General features: G+C 35.1%; 1 protein-coding gene across 1 annotated transcript; it reads left to right on the forward strand.

Annotated features, from left to right (window-relative positions):
• Positions 1 to 576: 576 nt before the first annotated feature.
• LOC140431910 (uncharacterized) lies at positions 577 to 18,250 on the forward strand (the record flags this gene model as incomplete). The annotated part of the gene is made up of 5 exons (XM_072519778.1): positions 577 to 1,044; positions 3,454 to 3,810; positions 7,920 to 8,168; positions 13,807 to 14,055; positions 18,035 to 18,250. Coding segments are annotated over exons 1-5 (1,539 nt in total), but the record flags the coding sequence as incomplete, so codon positions are not given.
• Between the last annotated feature and the right edge of the window lie 937 nt (positions 18,251 to 19,187).

Here is a 19,187-nt window from a genome sequence, read left to right on the forward strand (position 1 = left end):
CGCGCTATCTCAGAGTCGTTCTTACACTAAATAAACCAGGAGCCAAGCATCGTTGGTCAAAGAATAAAATACAAAATAGTACTAGTAGCAGTACAAGAAATCAAACGGTTATGAAGCAGAAAAAAAAAGAACTCAATACTATACAGTGGACAAGAAAGCGAAATACAAGAATTTTGAGTAATTTTTTTAGTTGATAATAAGATCAAGTAAGTACATTATCTTAGATTACCAGGAGATCTTAAATAAAAGATACCCCACAAGAAATGATCATACACCACAAATACTAAGAATCCAGCAACAGAGACCAAGAACAAATCAAGCACCAAATGAGGCAAGCAGTATAGAAAACTTCTCCCAAACATCAGGTACATATGCCAGTGCCAAAAAAACAACGAGACCTATGACAAATCAGCAAAATGCGCCAGACACAACCCAAAATAGTAGCTTTACACAATACTTACAAGGTATAGTAGAACAGCAATAAGCCAACTAGTCCAGGAAATCAGAGAACTTAGAGAAGAGTTCAAACAGGCCATCACAAATAAGTGTAATGGCTAAGCTACTTACTATAGCACTATGGAATGCAAACGGCATAAAGCAACACAAACACGAAACAAAATTGACATACTGTTAGTCTTTGAAACACACCTTACCTCAAAAACTAGCTGCGGAATCCCAAATTTTGACGTATACAATGTAGCGCCTCCAGATGTGGACAGACTAGACAGAGTTAGAGCGGCAGTATTAATTCGAAATGGAATTATACACTACCTCCTTAATAAACTAGAAAAAAATGACATGCAGGCAACCAGCGTGGTAATAGAGGATTTGAATATACCCATTACAATAACAGCGGTGTATTGCCCACCAAATTACCAAGCAAATAAAAAAATGTTTACAGAGTTATTTAGAAATAACGGCAACAGATTCCTAGCAGGAGGCGACTATAACTCTAAACACACAAGCTGGGGATCTCGACTAACAGCTCCAGGAAGAGGAAGAAAACTGTATCAAGTCATTCAAGAACTACACCTTAAATCATCTGTTCGTCTATACACCAACCTACTGACCTACAGATCCTCAGAAATACCCAGATTGCCTTGACTTCTTTATAACCAAAGAATTCTCCAACGATACCTGACTATCGAAACCTAATTATGATATTGCCTTAGATCATACAGCAGTAATAACTACGATTCATACAAACATCCAAGAAAAACCAAAACCACGGATACTCCACAATCAAGCTACCAACTGGAATCTGTTTAGAGAAATATTAGAAAATGAAGTAAACCTAAACATATCTTTAAAAACACACCAAGAATTGGAACACCAAGCACACAAATTTACAGAATTAATACAGTATCCCTCGTTGTAATCAACTCCACCATTGTTCAGAACCCAAAACAGAAGTCACTGCCTTCCTAGTCGTTTTGAGTGTCTTACGTATGTGTTCAACTGAAACGTAATTTCTTGTGACCAGCAGTAATCTGCCATCATTCGTATATCCCAACGACCTTAAAAATTACTCTCTTTCTGCTTGAAGTCTTGATCAAATCGATCTACCATCTCTTCACTGAATGCACCTACATTTTCTGAGAAATAATTTAAATGAGAAAACAGGAAGTGTAATTTCAAGCTCATCAAGCAGCTTAGTTTTTAAAAAATTTTAGCATTGTTGATACTTTGTACTTACGTTTTGTATTCTGCATGTAGATAATTTCCTAGAAAATTGTGAATTACTTGTTTAAAATTAACCCATGCTTCTTAGTCTGTGTCACAGTTTTCTTAAAATTGTCATCTTTTATTAACTTCATATTGTCAGGGCCTGCTTGTGAACTGAAAATGGTTTCTAGGGGTTGGTTGGTTTTGAGATGTGTGGATTTGGGATTATTTTAATTGGATTGTTAGGTCTGAGGTTGTTGGAATATGGTTTTATGAGTCTGGGATTTCGAAATTTCGATTTTCCGTTATACTGGGTGACAATCATACAATCGGGAGCCGGATGTTTTTAGAACACATAGTACGAAGCTTGAGGGGATGAGACTGGGACAAGCGCGGCGTAAAAGTTTACCACTGAGTAACATCCCTTTTATTTTTACTGACATCCACGATTCTTCGAGGCATAGTCTTTACCAAGGTCTGACAAAATTCTAATGAGACGAATCCCATATTTCTTGTAATTTTTCCTTCAATTCGTTGACGGGCCTGGCAGCATGTTTTCTCAAAGCTTTTTTCATTTCGCGCCACAAAGTCTCTTTCGGGGACAAGTCCGGACTGTTAGAAACCCATTCCAGAAGAGGTATGCCATGGTCTTCAATCCATTTTAAACTTTAAACTCTTTTTTGAGGTATAACAACCTGCGCCGTCCTGTCGGAGCACAAAATCTTCCGCTGATGTTAAACGGTGTTCCATAATCGGTAGAAGAGATTCTTCTAAAATATTCAAGTATTGGTCCGTGCCGTAACCATCCCACACCTTTAGACGACATGCTGCCCCAGATCATGACAGATGCAGGAAAGCTTCATTTTTCCTGCGAATGACGCGACTCCTACTGTCTGCAACACACACTTCAAATCTGGACTCATCACTCCAATGTATTGAATCCCATTGCAACTGAGTCAAATCTTTATGCTCTTTTGACCATTTTAGTCTATTTTAATTTCGTACTAATTTTTTTAACTATAAAACTTACGTACCAAATCCTAATTTGTGGTCCTCTCGGTGACAGGTTGATCTAGAAACGTGTCTTCCAATAACGTCACTCCATATAACGCCTAACTCCATATAATTTGCTCGTCGATTTTTCACTATAATGCGTCTTAATGCCCTTCGATCTGCTTCGGTTATTTTACTTTTTCGTACATTTCTAGGTTTTGTGACGACCGAACCTGTAGTTTTGTATCTTCTGACTATATGTCTGTCGATTCTCGATTTCCGAACTGGATTTTCCAGAATTAAAAAATCTAATAATGCTTGAAGAAATTTTCTCATCGATAACTTTACCTCGACCTGTTGTACAATCCACAAACGGCAAAAAGCTTTACAATACTACATTTTACATTAACTGACAATATTATTGTTTTGATGTCATTTTTCCATAGCCACCTCTGGCTTAAACGTAATTATGAAAAAATCAACGCTTGTTGACATAAGTGAATGCATAGCCAGGGTTTAGTAAATTTTTTTATTGTTGAAAAAAACCATTAGGGTAATGTTTTTAATAAATATTAATAAAAATGCCATATTAATAATATGAGAACTTATAAAAACATGCAGAGTATAATTTGTCTATGGTAATCAACTTAAACTGCAAATTCCATAGGTGGGCCAACTGATATGGGAAGGGCTCGTAATACATAAATACAAATGGCGAAAGTTCGATTGCAAGACATTTAATGTTCAGAGCCTACACCGTTTTAATAGGTGCCTAATTTCGTATTTTTTTTGCAGATTAATACCATAGAAGAGCATAAGTCAGAAATACTCGATAAAATTCTAGAGAAACCTCCGGACCCTACGCCGCCAGTCAAGCTCGTCATCTCGAAAAAAAAGGGAAGCATCTTCAAAAGCCGCACACTTGTAGACGATGGTGTAAGTAAAAAACGTCGTGCTCTGTATAAACATAAGTGGACGGACGATAATAAAGAACCTTCGAAAGAAAAAGAAGAGGGCGAAGGAGAGAGTTCGTCAAATCAAGAAGAAAAAGTCGAGGACTTCGACTTTAAAGAAGAGAATTTGGAGAGAGTGGTGAAAGAAGTAGATGAAGAGGAAATTACTAGTGTTAAGTGTACCAGAAATAATAAGGGGGTAAGTTATTTGACATTGAATTTTTATAGATTATGATGCCAGAGGTTCTCTGTGAATAAAACAACCGTTTTTTCTTTAATTAGATTAGAAAAATATTGTTTACAGTTCGTCAAAGTCGCGTGGTTTGTTGGTAATATTATTACACTTAATTATCTTTTCTCTATCGTACCTTACTTATTACGTTTCGAATATAGACTTTTCTTACCTATTGGTCCCTAGCCAATGCTATTGCTATCCATATACAACACTCGATTTACCATGGATGTTTGCTCTTCTACGGGTGTATCAATATTTGTACTTTTCTAAATGCAATGTTTCATAGAATTAGCCTGGGCAGCGTTTGGTAAATTAAACTATGTATTTAAATCGGATCTACCCATTTGCCTGAAAAGGAAAATCTTTGACCAATGTGTGTTACCTGTACTCACTTATGAAGCGGAAACATTAACACTCACAAAAAAGGTAGTGAATGGGATTCGCGTGACTCAGAGGGCTATGGAGCGCCAGATGTTGGGTGTCTCTCTGAGAGACCGAACCTCAAACGAAGAAATACGTTGTAGAACAAAAACAACAGACGCTACCGAAAAAATCGCGTCATTAAAATGGAATTGGGCAGGGCACGTCGCCATATTATCAGACAATCGATGGACAAAACGTATTTTAGAGTGAAGACCAAGGCAAGAAGCATTACGGAGCAGAGAACGCTCACCAACTAGATGGACATACGATCTGATGCGTGTTAGCAATAACTGGATGCAACCAGCACAAGACAGAGACAGATGGAAAGAGCTGAGGGAGACCTATGTCCAGCAGTGGACATAGGTCCACTGCTGGTTGATGATCATGAAATGCAATGTTTATAATAATTTTTTCTCTAGAAACATGGGAACTTTTCACCTTCCCCTCGTATATTTTTATCGGTTGTTTTTCCACTCTCTAATTATGCATATTGTTCTTTACACTTTGTTGTTATTTTTATTCGTGAATATATGTGAATGCCATTCCGATTTTTGTTGTTTGTCCAAGATTACCTACACTGCCCTCCCACACATTTGGTTTTTGACACCAGTTTCCATCGCCACAGTCCGTTTCTTATCCATCGATTAAGGAAGCCCGAGTTATCTATTTACATGGATAGCTCCATATGTTTTCCCAAGAACATTTCAATTTGCTACTATGTATTAAAGAGCGTACAACTGCTTTTTTGTAGCTGGTTTTTCTTCTTTTTCTGTACCTTACTTAAATTTTTTATTTATCTGGACACAGATAATTAAATTTTCTTAGCTAAGACTGCTTTAAGTTTCATTTCTTCCTTTATAATTTCAAACATTTTCAAAATAGATACTATTCTATATTTTTTTCCTCCCTGGGACCGTCTAAGCCAAAAAGATCTCGGTTATCACTGAAGCTGAAGCTTATTGTGTTTGCTGCCCATTGTAATTTCCTATACCCAGTCTACAATTTTTTTATCTTTAGAAGTTTGTACAGGTCTTTTGCTTGGTGTATTCTAAATATACGAGGGTGTCTTCTTGGTGACCCATATAGTTTTTGTCTTTTGTGGTCTCGCAATTGCATAATACGTGTGCAGTTAAGGTCTCCATTGTAAATTTCTAGTTTATACAGGAATTCTCTTACTGGTTCATGCGCGATCAATATTCCTGTTACTTTTCTCAGTTTGTTCCTTCCCATATGGAGCAGTTCCTCTGTTCCTGTATATAGTCCACCAATGAAGATTTTCCTATGTGCTTGTTTTGGGATTTTCTCCCAATATCGCTCATGACTTTCTCGGATCCCGTCCTCTACAGCCCTAGGTACTGCAGCCTTTGCTACTTCTAAAATCACAACCGGCCCGTTTGATCCGTTCGATGCTATGGTACCCACACAAGCTCAACCTTGTTCCAGTCTCCCAGTTCATTCAGTTCTCTGATTCAGTCCCACACCATCCTGGACCTTCCTGACTCGCTCAGTGCGTTCCATATAATGTCAAAACATTGTATGGATCTGTTCTTTTTTAAGTGCTCTCCCATTTCAATATTTCTCTTTCCACATTGCAATATCGCGTAAATCTCCACATTGAAAACAGTGCAGTTCCTCTCCAAGGCAAAGTTTTCTCTTATTCTTGGATTTTTGGAGTATATCCCTTCCCCCACACCCTCTCTGTTCTTGGATCCGTCACTATACCAGATATTGCTGTGTTGGTTATGATACTCTTTGTTTATCCATAAATTCCTGACTGAAATAGAGACCCTGTATGAATTCTTAAAATTGTATCTTTTTGTCATGTGTTCTGGTTCCGGATTAAAGATGTTCTTGGTCTTCATTGCGAAGTTTCGGTGATTGTTTTATTCTGTAAGCTCCCTTCTTGACTCTCCTTGTATTATTAAGGCAGCACTAGTAGAGCCCCCATATCTGCTGTTGTAGTAGTACACATGGTACCAGTTATCCCCATATACGCCAGTCTTTGCACCTTGCTGAGCTTGCAGCTGTTTGAAGTGTCTTAGTCCACCACATCGTCGCTGGATAGAGATAATTGAACGCTTTATCACCATGGTGTACAACCAGTGAAGATCATGCGAGGAGTAAGGCAAGGATGTGTGCTATCGCCGACTCTTTTCAATATATACTCTGAGGAGATTTTTAATGAAGCTCTCACAAACCTAGACATGGGAATCCGAGTGAACGGTGAATACATCAATAATATCCGCTACGCCGATGACACTGTGTTACTAGCAACCAGCCTAAACGATCTGCAAGCCTTACTAGACCGAGTGCGAACTGTGAGCGTAACATACGGACTGAACCTCAATATTAAAAAAACTAAATTCATGGTTGTCAGCCGTACAAATTTAGATCCCGGGGCACTAATGGCAGGTAGCGAAGAGATCCAGAGAGTCTACAGATTCACTTACCTCGGAACTACCCTCAACGTACAATGTGACTACGCTCAAGAGATTAGATACAGAATTGAAATGGCACGGTCTATATTTATTAAGTTGAGATCCTTGCTGTGCTGCAGTGATCTCAGTTTGGAAACCAAGATGCGGATAGTGAGGTGCTACGTTCTTCCAGTGTTACTATATGGAGTTGAAGCCTGGACACTGACGCAAGCCACTGAAAAACGAATTGAAGCCTTCGAGATGTGGATATACAGAAGGATACTAAAAATATCTTATGTGGACCATGTCACCAACGTTGAGGTTCTACAGCGCATGACAAAAGAAAAAGAAGTGCTTAATTTAATTAAACAACGTAAGCTTGAGTACCTCGGCCACGTGATGCGGAACGAAGAAAAATATCGAATTCTTCAACTCGTTATGCAGGGTAAAGTATTTGGCAGAAGAGGACCGGGACGCCGTCGTATCTCGTGGTTGAAAAATCTCCGACAATGGTTTGGGATGACCTCAGCGGAGCTGTTTCGCAGAGCAGTCAACAAAACCATGATAAGCCTTGATGATCGCCAACATCCGAACCGGATAAGGCACTGAAGAAGAAGAAGAAGTACAACCAGTGCAACATGTCCTGTTTAAATCGCCATTTCTTCTTTGAGATTTGTTTCCTTTCAACAACACCCTGATATACCTGTTGACCGTTTTCTCAAATGTCTTCTGTAGGAATGACATTAGACTTATTGGTCTTAGAGATTTTGTCTTTTTCTGTCCTCTTGTCCCCGGTTTTTAATGAAAGATACTTTTAATTTCTCTCCATGCTGTAGGTATCTACCCGAAGGCTACACTACTGAGTTCATTGCATATTGTGCAGTACAAAAGTTACTGTCTCTTTTGTAATAACACTGGATATATAACATCCATTCTGGTGAATTATACGGGTCCCATGAGTTTATTGCTCATGCTTCTTTTTCATAGTTAACGATATTTTCAACTGTATATAATAATATTTCCACAGGAAAGTGCTCTTGAAGAGCTCTTTAGCCGGTCCTCTTCCTGTATTGGTATACTCGCCCTTATTTAGAAATGAGTTAATTGGTTTTGTTTTCTCCTTTAAGAGAATCAATTCTATATGTTACACATTTGGCAAACATTCCATAATCGTAGGGTTAGTTTTACACACTCATACATTTGCACAAATATTAAGGATATTTTTATTTTCAGTATTATACAGTAGTCAGGAATGTAAAAAAGGCGCATCAAATCCAAGAAATTGGTGAATTCCAAGAATTCAACGACGACGTCGAGTACATCCAGGATGCTCTGCAGGACAACAACCCTATCAGCACTAGATGTCTTTCAGCAATAACGTTAGCTTCGAAATGCATGGCCCCCGCTTTCAGGATGCACGTCAGAGCCCACGGGACTGTCGCGAAGTTCTTTAAAGCATTGCACGATGCGCCCAAAAATCAAGTAAGTATTATCTACTTAATAATCGATGTATAGGTTTAATAGATTTAAAAAATGATTGGTTCAATTTCAAGTTCAGCTTTCGGTATATAGTATATATGCTTGTGAAGAGGCGTACCTACAATTAACACCCGTCGATCTGCCTACCAATTAAAAACACACGTTCTCTGTTCTCAGAGTAGAAGTTAACTTCAGATTACCATGCACCTTTGTCTAGAAATACACACACAATACAATATCTATATAGAAGGTTTGTTGCACGCAAACATAGTGAACAAACCTACAAATTAAACACTATATCCTTTTACACTACATACAGCCAGTAGCCAGGCATTCTCCAGGAAATAGCTATTCTTTTGATTTTGAAAATCTACAGATTTTGAAAAAAGAACAAAAGTACAACAAAAGATGCATATTGGAGATAATTCACATAAAAAAAAGATCAAATATCTATCAATAATAAGACTGATATCAAAGATCTTTCTAATATGTATCATAATTTAAAAAAGTGAGTAATTTTTAAATGCACCATTGGCAGACATTTAAAATACGGCCCTGAACCACTCGTATTTTGAAGTACCTACCAGATATATTTAGGGTTAGATGAGATTTAGAGTTTCATTCCATGTTAAACTTTTAAAAATGCAGACATATCATATAAATTGTATATTATGTAATGTTTAAATAATTAAAGTTCTTATATCAAATAATAAAAATAATGAAATATATACTTTTTATATATTTTAAATAATAAATTCTACCAAACTTGTAACGTAATATTTTGCCTACCACATAGGGTATAATATTATAGGGGTTTGAAAATTGGGACAGAAGTTACTGGGGTGGAGATAGGGCAAGCAAAATAAAGGATACTGTGCGAACGGCACTCAGGGCTTATTTGGAGAGCTGGGTCGTGGATAAGTGAATGGCAATGGGGTTGGATTGGGGCAACTACAAAAAAAATGAAACAAATGGATACTTACATAAATCTCCTGGACAAAAGGGCAAATAAAAACAACAAGAAAGACATCTAGCTATTTGAAAAAGGACGCCTCTTCGAAGAATCCTAATCTTGCTGGATAAAAGAAAAAAGGTTCTTCTTTCCTAAAATAAAGAACATAAACATGGGTTTTTCTAAAGGGAGATTTTTCTAAAGTAAACAAAATGGTTCAGAGAGATAAATTAAACATTTATTACTGTCTCAACACAAACAGTTACAAATACAGATAATACATAAAGACTATATTAATAGTCACAAAAGTAAATATAAAAATAACAAAGAAAAACTTACATGTGTCCTATTCGTTTACAAGTGGGAATTGCAACAAAACTTACAAATGTTACTGGGCTATAAACTGTGGCTAATAAAAAATTATTACAAGTAAAGAATTATCTTTTCAAATAAAACTATTCATAAAGATCAACCTTTTCTAAAAACAAAACAATCTAATGTCACAAAAATATGAATCTAGCTGTCATATGTCAACATTGAATTTTATAACAGAGAACAATTAAAATGAGAGCATAGCTACACCCTAAGATTTACAATATTAATTATTAAAACCTTTTATTTTTAATATTTATTATTTAAATTATGAAAGTAATTATTATTTTAATGTTTATTTTATTTTTTTTTTAAGTTTAAAACAAAAAAGTTACCTTGGTTGCACTAAATTTCTTTACTTAACATATTTTCTGAGGTCGGAAACTGGATCTATTAAAATTTCTGGAGGTAGATCTGGGATGACGACCAGGGATAAGAAGATGACCAGTTTTACGAAGTATAAAAGCGTCTTTTATTCAAATTTTAATTTAAAGTTTGACACCACATAAGGTTACATGTCGAATGTGTGGTACATACAAAGCCCAAATTAGTTCTGCACAGGCTACTCAGAAGGAGAATCTAGAAAGAAATCACAGGGAACATCTTGAAATTGCAAATGAGTTAAGAAATGAAATGAAGGCTGATCTAATATGCGCGCAAGAGGATGAAACACTGGAGACCCTGACTTTTGATCTCCAAAAAACTCATCCTTTACCAAAAATACCGACTGGAGTCACATATTACAAGAGACAATTAAATTTACTTAATTTAGGTATGTATGTCGGCAGTACAAAAAGAGATATTTTTAATGTATGGACAGAGCAAGAGGCAAGCAGGGGAGCACAAGAAGTCGGTTCATGTCTGCGTAAATATATTAATGAAAATATAAAGGCCCACGTAAAGAAATAAAATTCTATGGTGTGATTCTTGTGGGGGGCAGAATAGAAGTATTAAGCTAGTGTTAATGCTTATTCACATACTTCAAAACCATACGTCCCTTAAATCCATTTTGTTAAAATTTTTACTTTCTGGGCACAGTTTCCTGCCTAATTATTCACATTTCGGAGATGTCGAATGCGCTCTTAAAACCCATCAAAGACTATACACTGACAACGATTACATACAAATAATGAGATCTTGTCGAGTAAAAAATAAATTTGTTGTAAACCGTGTTAAGATCAGAAGAAATGGTTTCAGTTAGTCTTTTGCTGCAATCCACAACAAATCGCAAAACAGATATAAATAAGGATGTTATTAATTTGCTAAAAACACATGTAATACATATTACAAAGGAAAGTCCTACAGTTTTTTACATGAAAAAATATGTGAGAGATCAACAATTTTCGGAAGTAAATATTGAAAAATCAGGTAAAGATTGAAAACCTGTTTTAAAGAATGTAGAGTTGCCTCCCTTATGGCCAAATGGCAAACCACTATCCTCTGACAAAATAAAGAACCTTAAAGATTTGTCTAAGTTAATTCCCCAAGATGCCATTTTTATTGCTTTTATTTTTGAGCAACATTAGCTATGAAGATTTCGAAGAAGATTTGGAAGGAATTGGGTTAAATCCTGATTTCGAGATTGATCAAGATCAAATCGAGTAGGAATTTAATCAGTAACAGTTACTTACTATTAGTAATGAACTCGAATTCGAAGTTTTTTCTGTGTAATTACCATTTCGGATGGATAGACGGTTATTGCAAAATGACCAACTTATATTTTTACAATTTTGCAAAAACCGTCAAAAACATTGAAATGAGATTTCACAACACACTAATATTGACTTATTACATCTTTCACCCATTCTAAGTAGCTATGTCATGGATGATGTTATCAGTGATTGTATCAGTAATTGCACTTTTTTCATTCCTTTTATTAAGAGATATGTAGATGATTTAGTTTTGGCACTTCCTAAACACAAAATTCATGAAACAGTCCACATTTTCAACAGTCATAATCAACATATACAATTTACAGTTGAGGAAGAGGTAGATAATTCTCTACCATTCCTTGACATGAGAATTGTAAGAAATACAGACAATATGTTGAAAACCAGATGGTTCAGAAAACCCATATGTAGTAATAGATTTATAAGCTATTACTCTCACCATCCAAATAAGATGAAAATGAACCTTATAACAGGATTAAACGAACGTGTTTTAAAACTTTCTCATCCAGATTATCTACAAGAAGATCTTCAATTATTAAAAAATATTCTAATTGAAAACTCTTATCCTCCAGATATGCTACATAGGATGCTTTTTTCTAATATTGGTAATATAAATAATTTAACACCATTTTTTGCTCAATCTCAAATCATTGTATCTAACAATCAGAACATCTATTATCATTCACTACCTTTTATACCATCATTAACACCTAAATTAATACAAACACTAAAGGTTATTGACAATATAAAAATAGCAACAAAGAACATCAAAACTATTTCATCTTTATATTCTAAAACTAAATATCCTATAGACAAATTTGAAAAAACGAATTTAGTATACAGCATTAGTTGTACTCAGTGTGAGGCTGAATATGTTGGTGAGACCGGAAGAAATCTTTCAAATCGCATTATTTCTCACAAAAGTGATTGCAGAATTAAAAAACCATCTTGTGCTTTGGCAGAGCATGTAATCGATAAAGACCATATTATGGATTTTGATAACATTAAAATTTTATGTAGTGAAAGTAATAAATTTAAAAGGACTTTTTTGGAAATGGTTTGTATTAGCAAAAGTGATAATAATTTAAACAAAAGATCAGAAATTCAAAATTTAAGCAAAATTTATAATTATATTCTTTCTTTATGATTTATATATAAAACTTGTAAAATGTCATATTTAATTCTCCATATATCTGTTACATTCTTTCAGACATCTGTCAACGGTGAATAAATCTTCTTCTTTTTGTTACTAAACAAAACAGAATGTTTAAACGAAATTTTACTTTTGGCAATATAATTGTCAAAAATAAAAATTTTATGTTGGCATTTATGACATTGAGGCTATTTGTAATTGGTTGCTATTTGAACTTATTTATAAATTCAATTATTTTTGTATTAAAAAAATGTTTTCAAAATTATAAAAATTTTCAGAGAAACATTTATTGGATTAAAACATTTTTATATTAAATATTTTGAAGATGTATTAGCAGTAATTTTTACTTACTAAACTAATTTTTATTTGGTAAGTTAACAAAAATTGTTTTTTCTTTTTAGTTCAACCTTGTAAGTATTTTGTCTTTTTTAGCTCTTGATAATAATTGTAAACACAATTGAAAGCTCGAGAATAAAAAAATAGTTAACCAATAGCCCTTTTATTGACTCCAACCCATCCAAAACAGTTATATATTTGTTCCTGTCTTTTATTATCTGCAGGCGGTGTAGTTTTCTTTCTAAGCGCTTCTTTATTGGTGATTCATATATTTTCCCAATGCCGACAAAAAGACATATTGATCTATAGACCCTATTGTAGTCCGAGGATTTGCCCGGCTTCAGAACTAAGTCCAGATTTGTTCACTTAGTAGACCATTGGATATTGACATTACAATATCGGGTCTCTCTTGTACGATTTATTATTGCTTTAGATGGTATTTTGTTTGGTCCTGGGACTCTACCCGGTTTTATAGTTGACTGTGGTGCCTATATCTCCTCTGGTGAAACGTTCCTGTACGACATCTATGTTTTCGGGTTTGAAATTGTTTACTGTGAAAAAGATCTTTTGCAATTTCCCATCTTCTCACTCTGCACATAAATTGTACGGGTTCCGTAATTTTGACAGTTCTATTCGCTATTTTGAAAGCCTATCGCCATATATCTTCTTCAAGTGAGTTACCCAGATTTTTCCAACAACTGCGTTTTGCAATCTTGATCTCGTTATTTAGCTCTTTTTGTCCTTTCTTTGTACTTACATCTTATGTCGTTTCGGGTAGCGTTGCGTTTCTTTCTTCTGCCTGATACTCAAGGATCTTTCTGTTAAACTCTTTGAGTGTTCTCGGACATATATAACCTTACTTTTTCAATGTTTTCCTCTCTCATAATGGTATTTAAATTATACAGGAAATTATATATTTCTTCTCTCCACCTTTGGTCGTTCATTTTTGTTATAAATGTATACTTTGTGGATGCTTTAGTCGTCTTGGGGCCACGTATTGTATTAACGACAAAACCCGTCGGCTATCACCGGCTTTATTTTTTTAATATTCCTGACCTGACGAGGAACTAGTCTAAGGCGGTGCCAAAAAAAACTGTAAAATGAACAACAGAATTATCTGCCTCTAACTCTTTTTGAAATGTACTTTTTTTGTTTCAGAGTCTTGGACTGTGTACAGCTACAGTTATGTTCGTTCTCAGTCAAGACCGACTTAACATGGATCTCGACAGAGATTGTCTGGAACTGATGTTGAATCTCTTAGAATCGGACGTAAGCTATCAACAAGCTTTGGACGAATGCGGCCTTAGTAGTGCACAATTAGAAAAGAATAAGCAGAAAGTGAGGGAGTTGTGCGCAGAAATACAGAGCCAGGGTCATGCTATGCATTTGAATTTGGAATCTATAACGGTAAGCAAAAAACTAAACATTATTATGTTAGTATAGAGCAATGCTTAGGGTATTGATGACTTCGTTACTATTGCAGCGGAACTTATTTTAGTTTTTGGTGAACGAGATATAATACTAGTAGATATTTACTAGCGTCAGAAAGCAAAAGTAATAGGTAGTAGACTAACCTATTTCAGACATAAATGTGGCCAGTTTTTTTGGACTGGATTCCAATGCTGAACCGCATGTATATACTTTTCGCGCCCCCTCCGCATATACTTTTTTTTTAATTTTCAAAAATTATATTTGCATATATGAAAAACATTTTACAAGTTTCTGAAATAATCTAGATCTAACAAAAAACGAAAATTGTTTATAAAATGTAAAAAGAGGAAAAACGATTTCCACGCAAGAGTTCTTTTAGCGCTAGGGGCCATATCTAGTGATACGGTGGATGCTCCAATATTTCGAACTTGCATTCGAATGTGTTTTTGTTCAATTGTTAGCGAATGCGACACCCATTGTGAACACAGCGTCTGAAACCCAATAGTTCACTCAAAATATTGCGTACACTGCCCAGTGAGATGTCTAAGGCTTCTATTCAGTCACTCGACGATTTTCCAATACGATATCTATTTTTTCTACGAGTTCTGATGTTTTTGCTGTTTTTGGACGTCCTTAACGTGGATCGTCTTCAAAGCTTGTGCGACCACATCAAACATCACATTTTTACCAACATACAAAAAAATGTAGGCTAGCAGCAACGCCCTATATCGAACCGCTAAATTTATTGAACAGCCTATTATGTTAGTACCAAACGGCAACAATTTAAATTCAATGAGAAATGTGACAGGGTTGCGACTTATAACCACTATTCTTTAATCTGTATTCGGAGTCTATTCAAAGAAGCATTAGACGAGCTCCAAGGTGGAATCAAGACCAACGGAACCAGCATAGACAACACCAGGTACGCTGATGATACCGTTATAATAGCAAGCAACGCACAAGAACTACAAAATATAATAAATTCGATAGTTCGTCATAACGAAATGGTTGGTTTAAATCTAAATGTTTCCAAAACTAAAATTCTAATATTTTCAAAGATACCAATAAACGTACATTTGTATGCCAAGGGACAAATAATAGAACAAGTACATTCCACACAATATTTGGGAGCAAATATCAACAACCATTTTAACAAAAAAAAAGAAATTCTATCAAGAATCGAACAAGCGAGGGAAACACTTAAGACCAACGGAACCAGCATAGACAACACCAGGTACGCTGATGATACCGTTATAATAGCAAGCAACGCACAAGAACTACAAAATATAATAAATTCGATAGTTCGTCATAACGAAATGGTTGGTTTAAATCTAAATGTTTCCAAAACTAAAATTCTAATATTTTCAAAGATACCAATAAACGTACATTTGTATGCCAAGGGACAAATAATAGAACAAGTACATTCCACACAATATTTGGGAGCAAATATCAACAACCATTTTAACAAAAAAAAAGAAATTCTATCAAGAATCGAACAAGCGAGGGAAACACTTATGAACATGAATACAAGATGAGGCCTTAGTCTAGAGCTCAGAATCCGAATGATCAGATGTTACGTTTTCTCTGACTTCTCTGACAATGGGCTCTGAAATAGAAAAAAGAATACATGCCTTTAAGATTTATAGATACAGACGAATAAAAAGAATTACTAATGATATCTAATATTGCAAACTCAATTTACAACTTCTACTCCGATCTGTACCGTTCCAGAAACGATCCCCCTAACTCCTCAAAGCAGAACTTGAAAAGGCAGATAACAAATGTCAACTCAGAAGTGATGCCCGAAATAACCCACGAAGAAATAGAAAGAGCAGTAACCGAAATAAAAAGGAATCAAGCTCCTGGAAGCGATGGAATACTAGCAGAAATGCTGAAGGAAGGCGGAGAAGAAGTCATCACATATCTAAAAATACTATTTAATAAAAATCTATTCCAAGGCAACATACCCGAACAATGGAATACTGCTAAAACAATACTAATACACAAAAAGGAGACACTACAGATCTGAAAAATTATCGATCAAGTTCACTTATTTCACAACTTTACAAAACCTTTACAAAGATTATTACAAACAGGTTAACAATTAAATTTGACGGATATCAACCAGTAGAACAAGCCGAATTTAGAAAAGGGTCCAGCACCTGTGACCATCTATATACTTTAAAAATCCTAATAGAAAAGACTAACGAATGTTAGCTGAAATGGAATCGAAATAAGACCAGTAAAAATCAACCGAGGAGTAAGACAAGGAGACACAATATCTCCAAAATTATTTATAACTGCCCTAGAAGATATCTGTAAGTCAATACACTGGGAAAATAAGGGAATCCCTATTAACGGAAGATGCTTGAACCATCTTAGATACGCAGATGATGTAGTACTAATAGCCGACACGTGGAATGCACTGAATACGATGATTGAGGAGCTACACATAGAATCCCTAAAAAAGGACTGAAAATGAATTTCAGCAAAACTAAACTAATGTCAAACAAAGATGACAAACCTATGATAAAAATCGAAGGGACAGAGATAGAACACACAGATGAATATACATATCTGGGTCAAAATGTCAAGGTAAGCAAAGAAAATCAGACTACCGAAATAAGCAGTCGTGTAAAAATGGGATGGGCAGCATTCGGAAGACTCTCATACGTACTTAAAAATAAAAATATACCTCAAAGACTGCGAACCAAAGTATTTAATTTCTGTATCCTACCTGTACTTACATATGGAGCTCAAACCTGGACATTCACTAAAATAAACATGGAGAAGATCAGAAAAACTCAGAGAGCTATGGAACGACAGATGCTGGGTATCTCACTCAAAGACCATAAAACCAATGAAAACATTCGTAATAGAACAAAAGTAAAAGATGCTGTCGAACTGGCAGCTAAACTGAAATAGAAATGGACTGGACATAACGAACGTCTTACGGATGGCCGATGGAATAAAGAAATCGGGAATTGGCGGCCATATGAAGCCAAAAGACCACGAGGAAGACCGCAAATGCGATGGCCAATTGCAGGGCCAATGTGGAAACGTCTTACAAACAACAGATAGGAATGGCGAGAATTAGGAGAGGCCTATATTCGGCAATCCGAATAGAGAAGAGAGCTTAAAAAAAATTATCAAGCGTGATCAAAGAGAGGAAAATACTTGGCTCATGTGTTGAGAGGTGAAAGATATGAATTACTTCGAATCATATTGAAAGGTAAAGTACATGTCAAAAGATCAGTAGGAACGCGATAGAACTCATTATTGAATGATTTGAGTGAGGAGATGGTTTGACCGCATATCTGCGTCTGTTCGAGATATACTGAGAAGTCTTCATTTTATTTAAGTGTATTTCTTTTGCAGGACCATACAGTACTGTCGTATACTATATGCCGGCTTCTAAAATATCCTCTAATTCTGAGCTACTGTTGTAAAATATCTCTATACGATCTCTCGCTCTAATCGCTTTTCGATGAGATCGAGAAAAGTTGTTTTTTCCCTTATTGAATAATGCAGATGTTGTATCACACCCAGTGAAACAATGTGAAAAAATTATTGAATTCACATTGTTTGAGTTCTCCACTTCAAATTTTTTTATGAGTAAACAACAGAAGGAAAATTTTGCTTTCCCAATTTAAGAAAATTAATTTTATTGTCGATAGCAGCTCTGTCAACCAAAATATCTACACATTCTGCTACTATTACTTTTTATATAACATGAAATTATTCTTCGTCAACTTCTCCGTGGTCCAACTATTGTATACATGCGTGTACTCATATATACACGCGTAAACTTGGATGCGCTTATATATGTATGTTATTGATACTTACTTAATCCTACAATGCGCAATTTTTTTATGTTTTTATAAAGCCTTTAGTTCTTGCACAAAATAGGTCAAATACCTTTTGCTATTTTTATCATTTTTATCATGTTTTTCAGGTTGGACAGTTGGCTATGGAGACGTTATTAAGTCTGACATCGAAACGAGCAGGGGAGTGGTTTAAGGAGGAGCTTCGGGAACTGGGCGGTTTAGAACATATCATGAAGACAATTCACGAATGTTGTCGGCAAGTTTCCGACTATGTTGTTACATGGACTGATACATTGTTAGATAAGCTGAAAAAGGTGGATAGGTGTTTAAGGGTATTAGAAAATGTAAGTAGATTTTATTGTTTATTTACTCAAAGCTATAAAAGATAATATAATATGAAAATGGAGTAACATTGAAAGAGGCAAAAGCTCTAAAAATTATAAATATAGTATTCAGGTTCTGAAACTATTAAGGGGAATTAACCATCAGTCAGATTAAACGTATTTTGAATTAAAATTGTAGTTTATTACCAATAAATAAAGTTGATAACATAGTATTGAGGTTTAATAGACACAGCACAGAGGTTAATATTTAGTATTTATGCGGCCAAAAATATTTATTCACACATATTATTTCTGTGGTATTATATGTCTGACAAAAATGTAGTTTTTATTAAACACTTTATAATTAAAAAATATTTATAGTAAAAATTGTAGTAAAACCTCCACGTGATTTTGTGAGAGTGACCTATACCTCTAGATATATGGAGTATTTTACAATCTCCACAAATCTAAAAGTATAAATGAAACCTACGCTAGCTAGCTCGCCTCAGGAGTAGGTTCACCTGGTGTTGAATTTGCCAAGGCTCCAGCAACTATCAAGCTTTTCAAAGGTAATATAAGGATGTAACTTACAGTTATTGATGGCTGTCTGCTCCTTGAAATTCACTGACTCTAGTAAACTTGTAGCTATTTCAACTAACAAACTCTAGAAACAAATATCGGGAGATTTATTGCATTACTAGGATTAAATAAATCGGTATTTAACTTAGAGATATATATATATATATATATATATATATATATATATATATATATATATATATGTTACGAGCAATGTCCGAAATTGGACAATCCTCGCATTGTACGAAAAATCTTGTCCGCTTCTAGCATTGTACCCCTTTACTGTACAATCTCCGAAATAGACATAATCGTCGGACTTTGTATAAAAGAATTGCTGTACAATGTTCGAATTTCAATAAGTAGCCATTCGTCAAAGTTA

The sequence above is a fragment of the Diabrotica undecimpunctata genome, unplaced genomic scaffold (assembly GCF_040954645.1).
Source record: "Diabrotica undecimpunctata isolate CICGRU unplaced genomic scaffold, icDiaUnde3 ctg00002257.1, whole genome shotgun sequence".
In the NCBI taxonomy this organism is placed as follows: domain Eukaryota; kingdom Metazoa; phylum Arthropoda; class Insecta; order Coleoptera; family Chrysomelidae; genus Diabrotica; species Diabrotica undecimpunctata.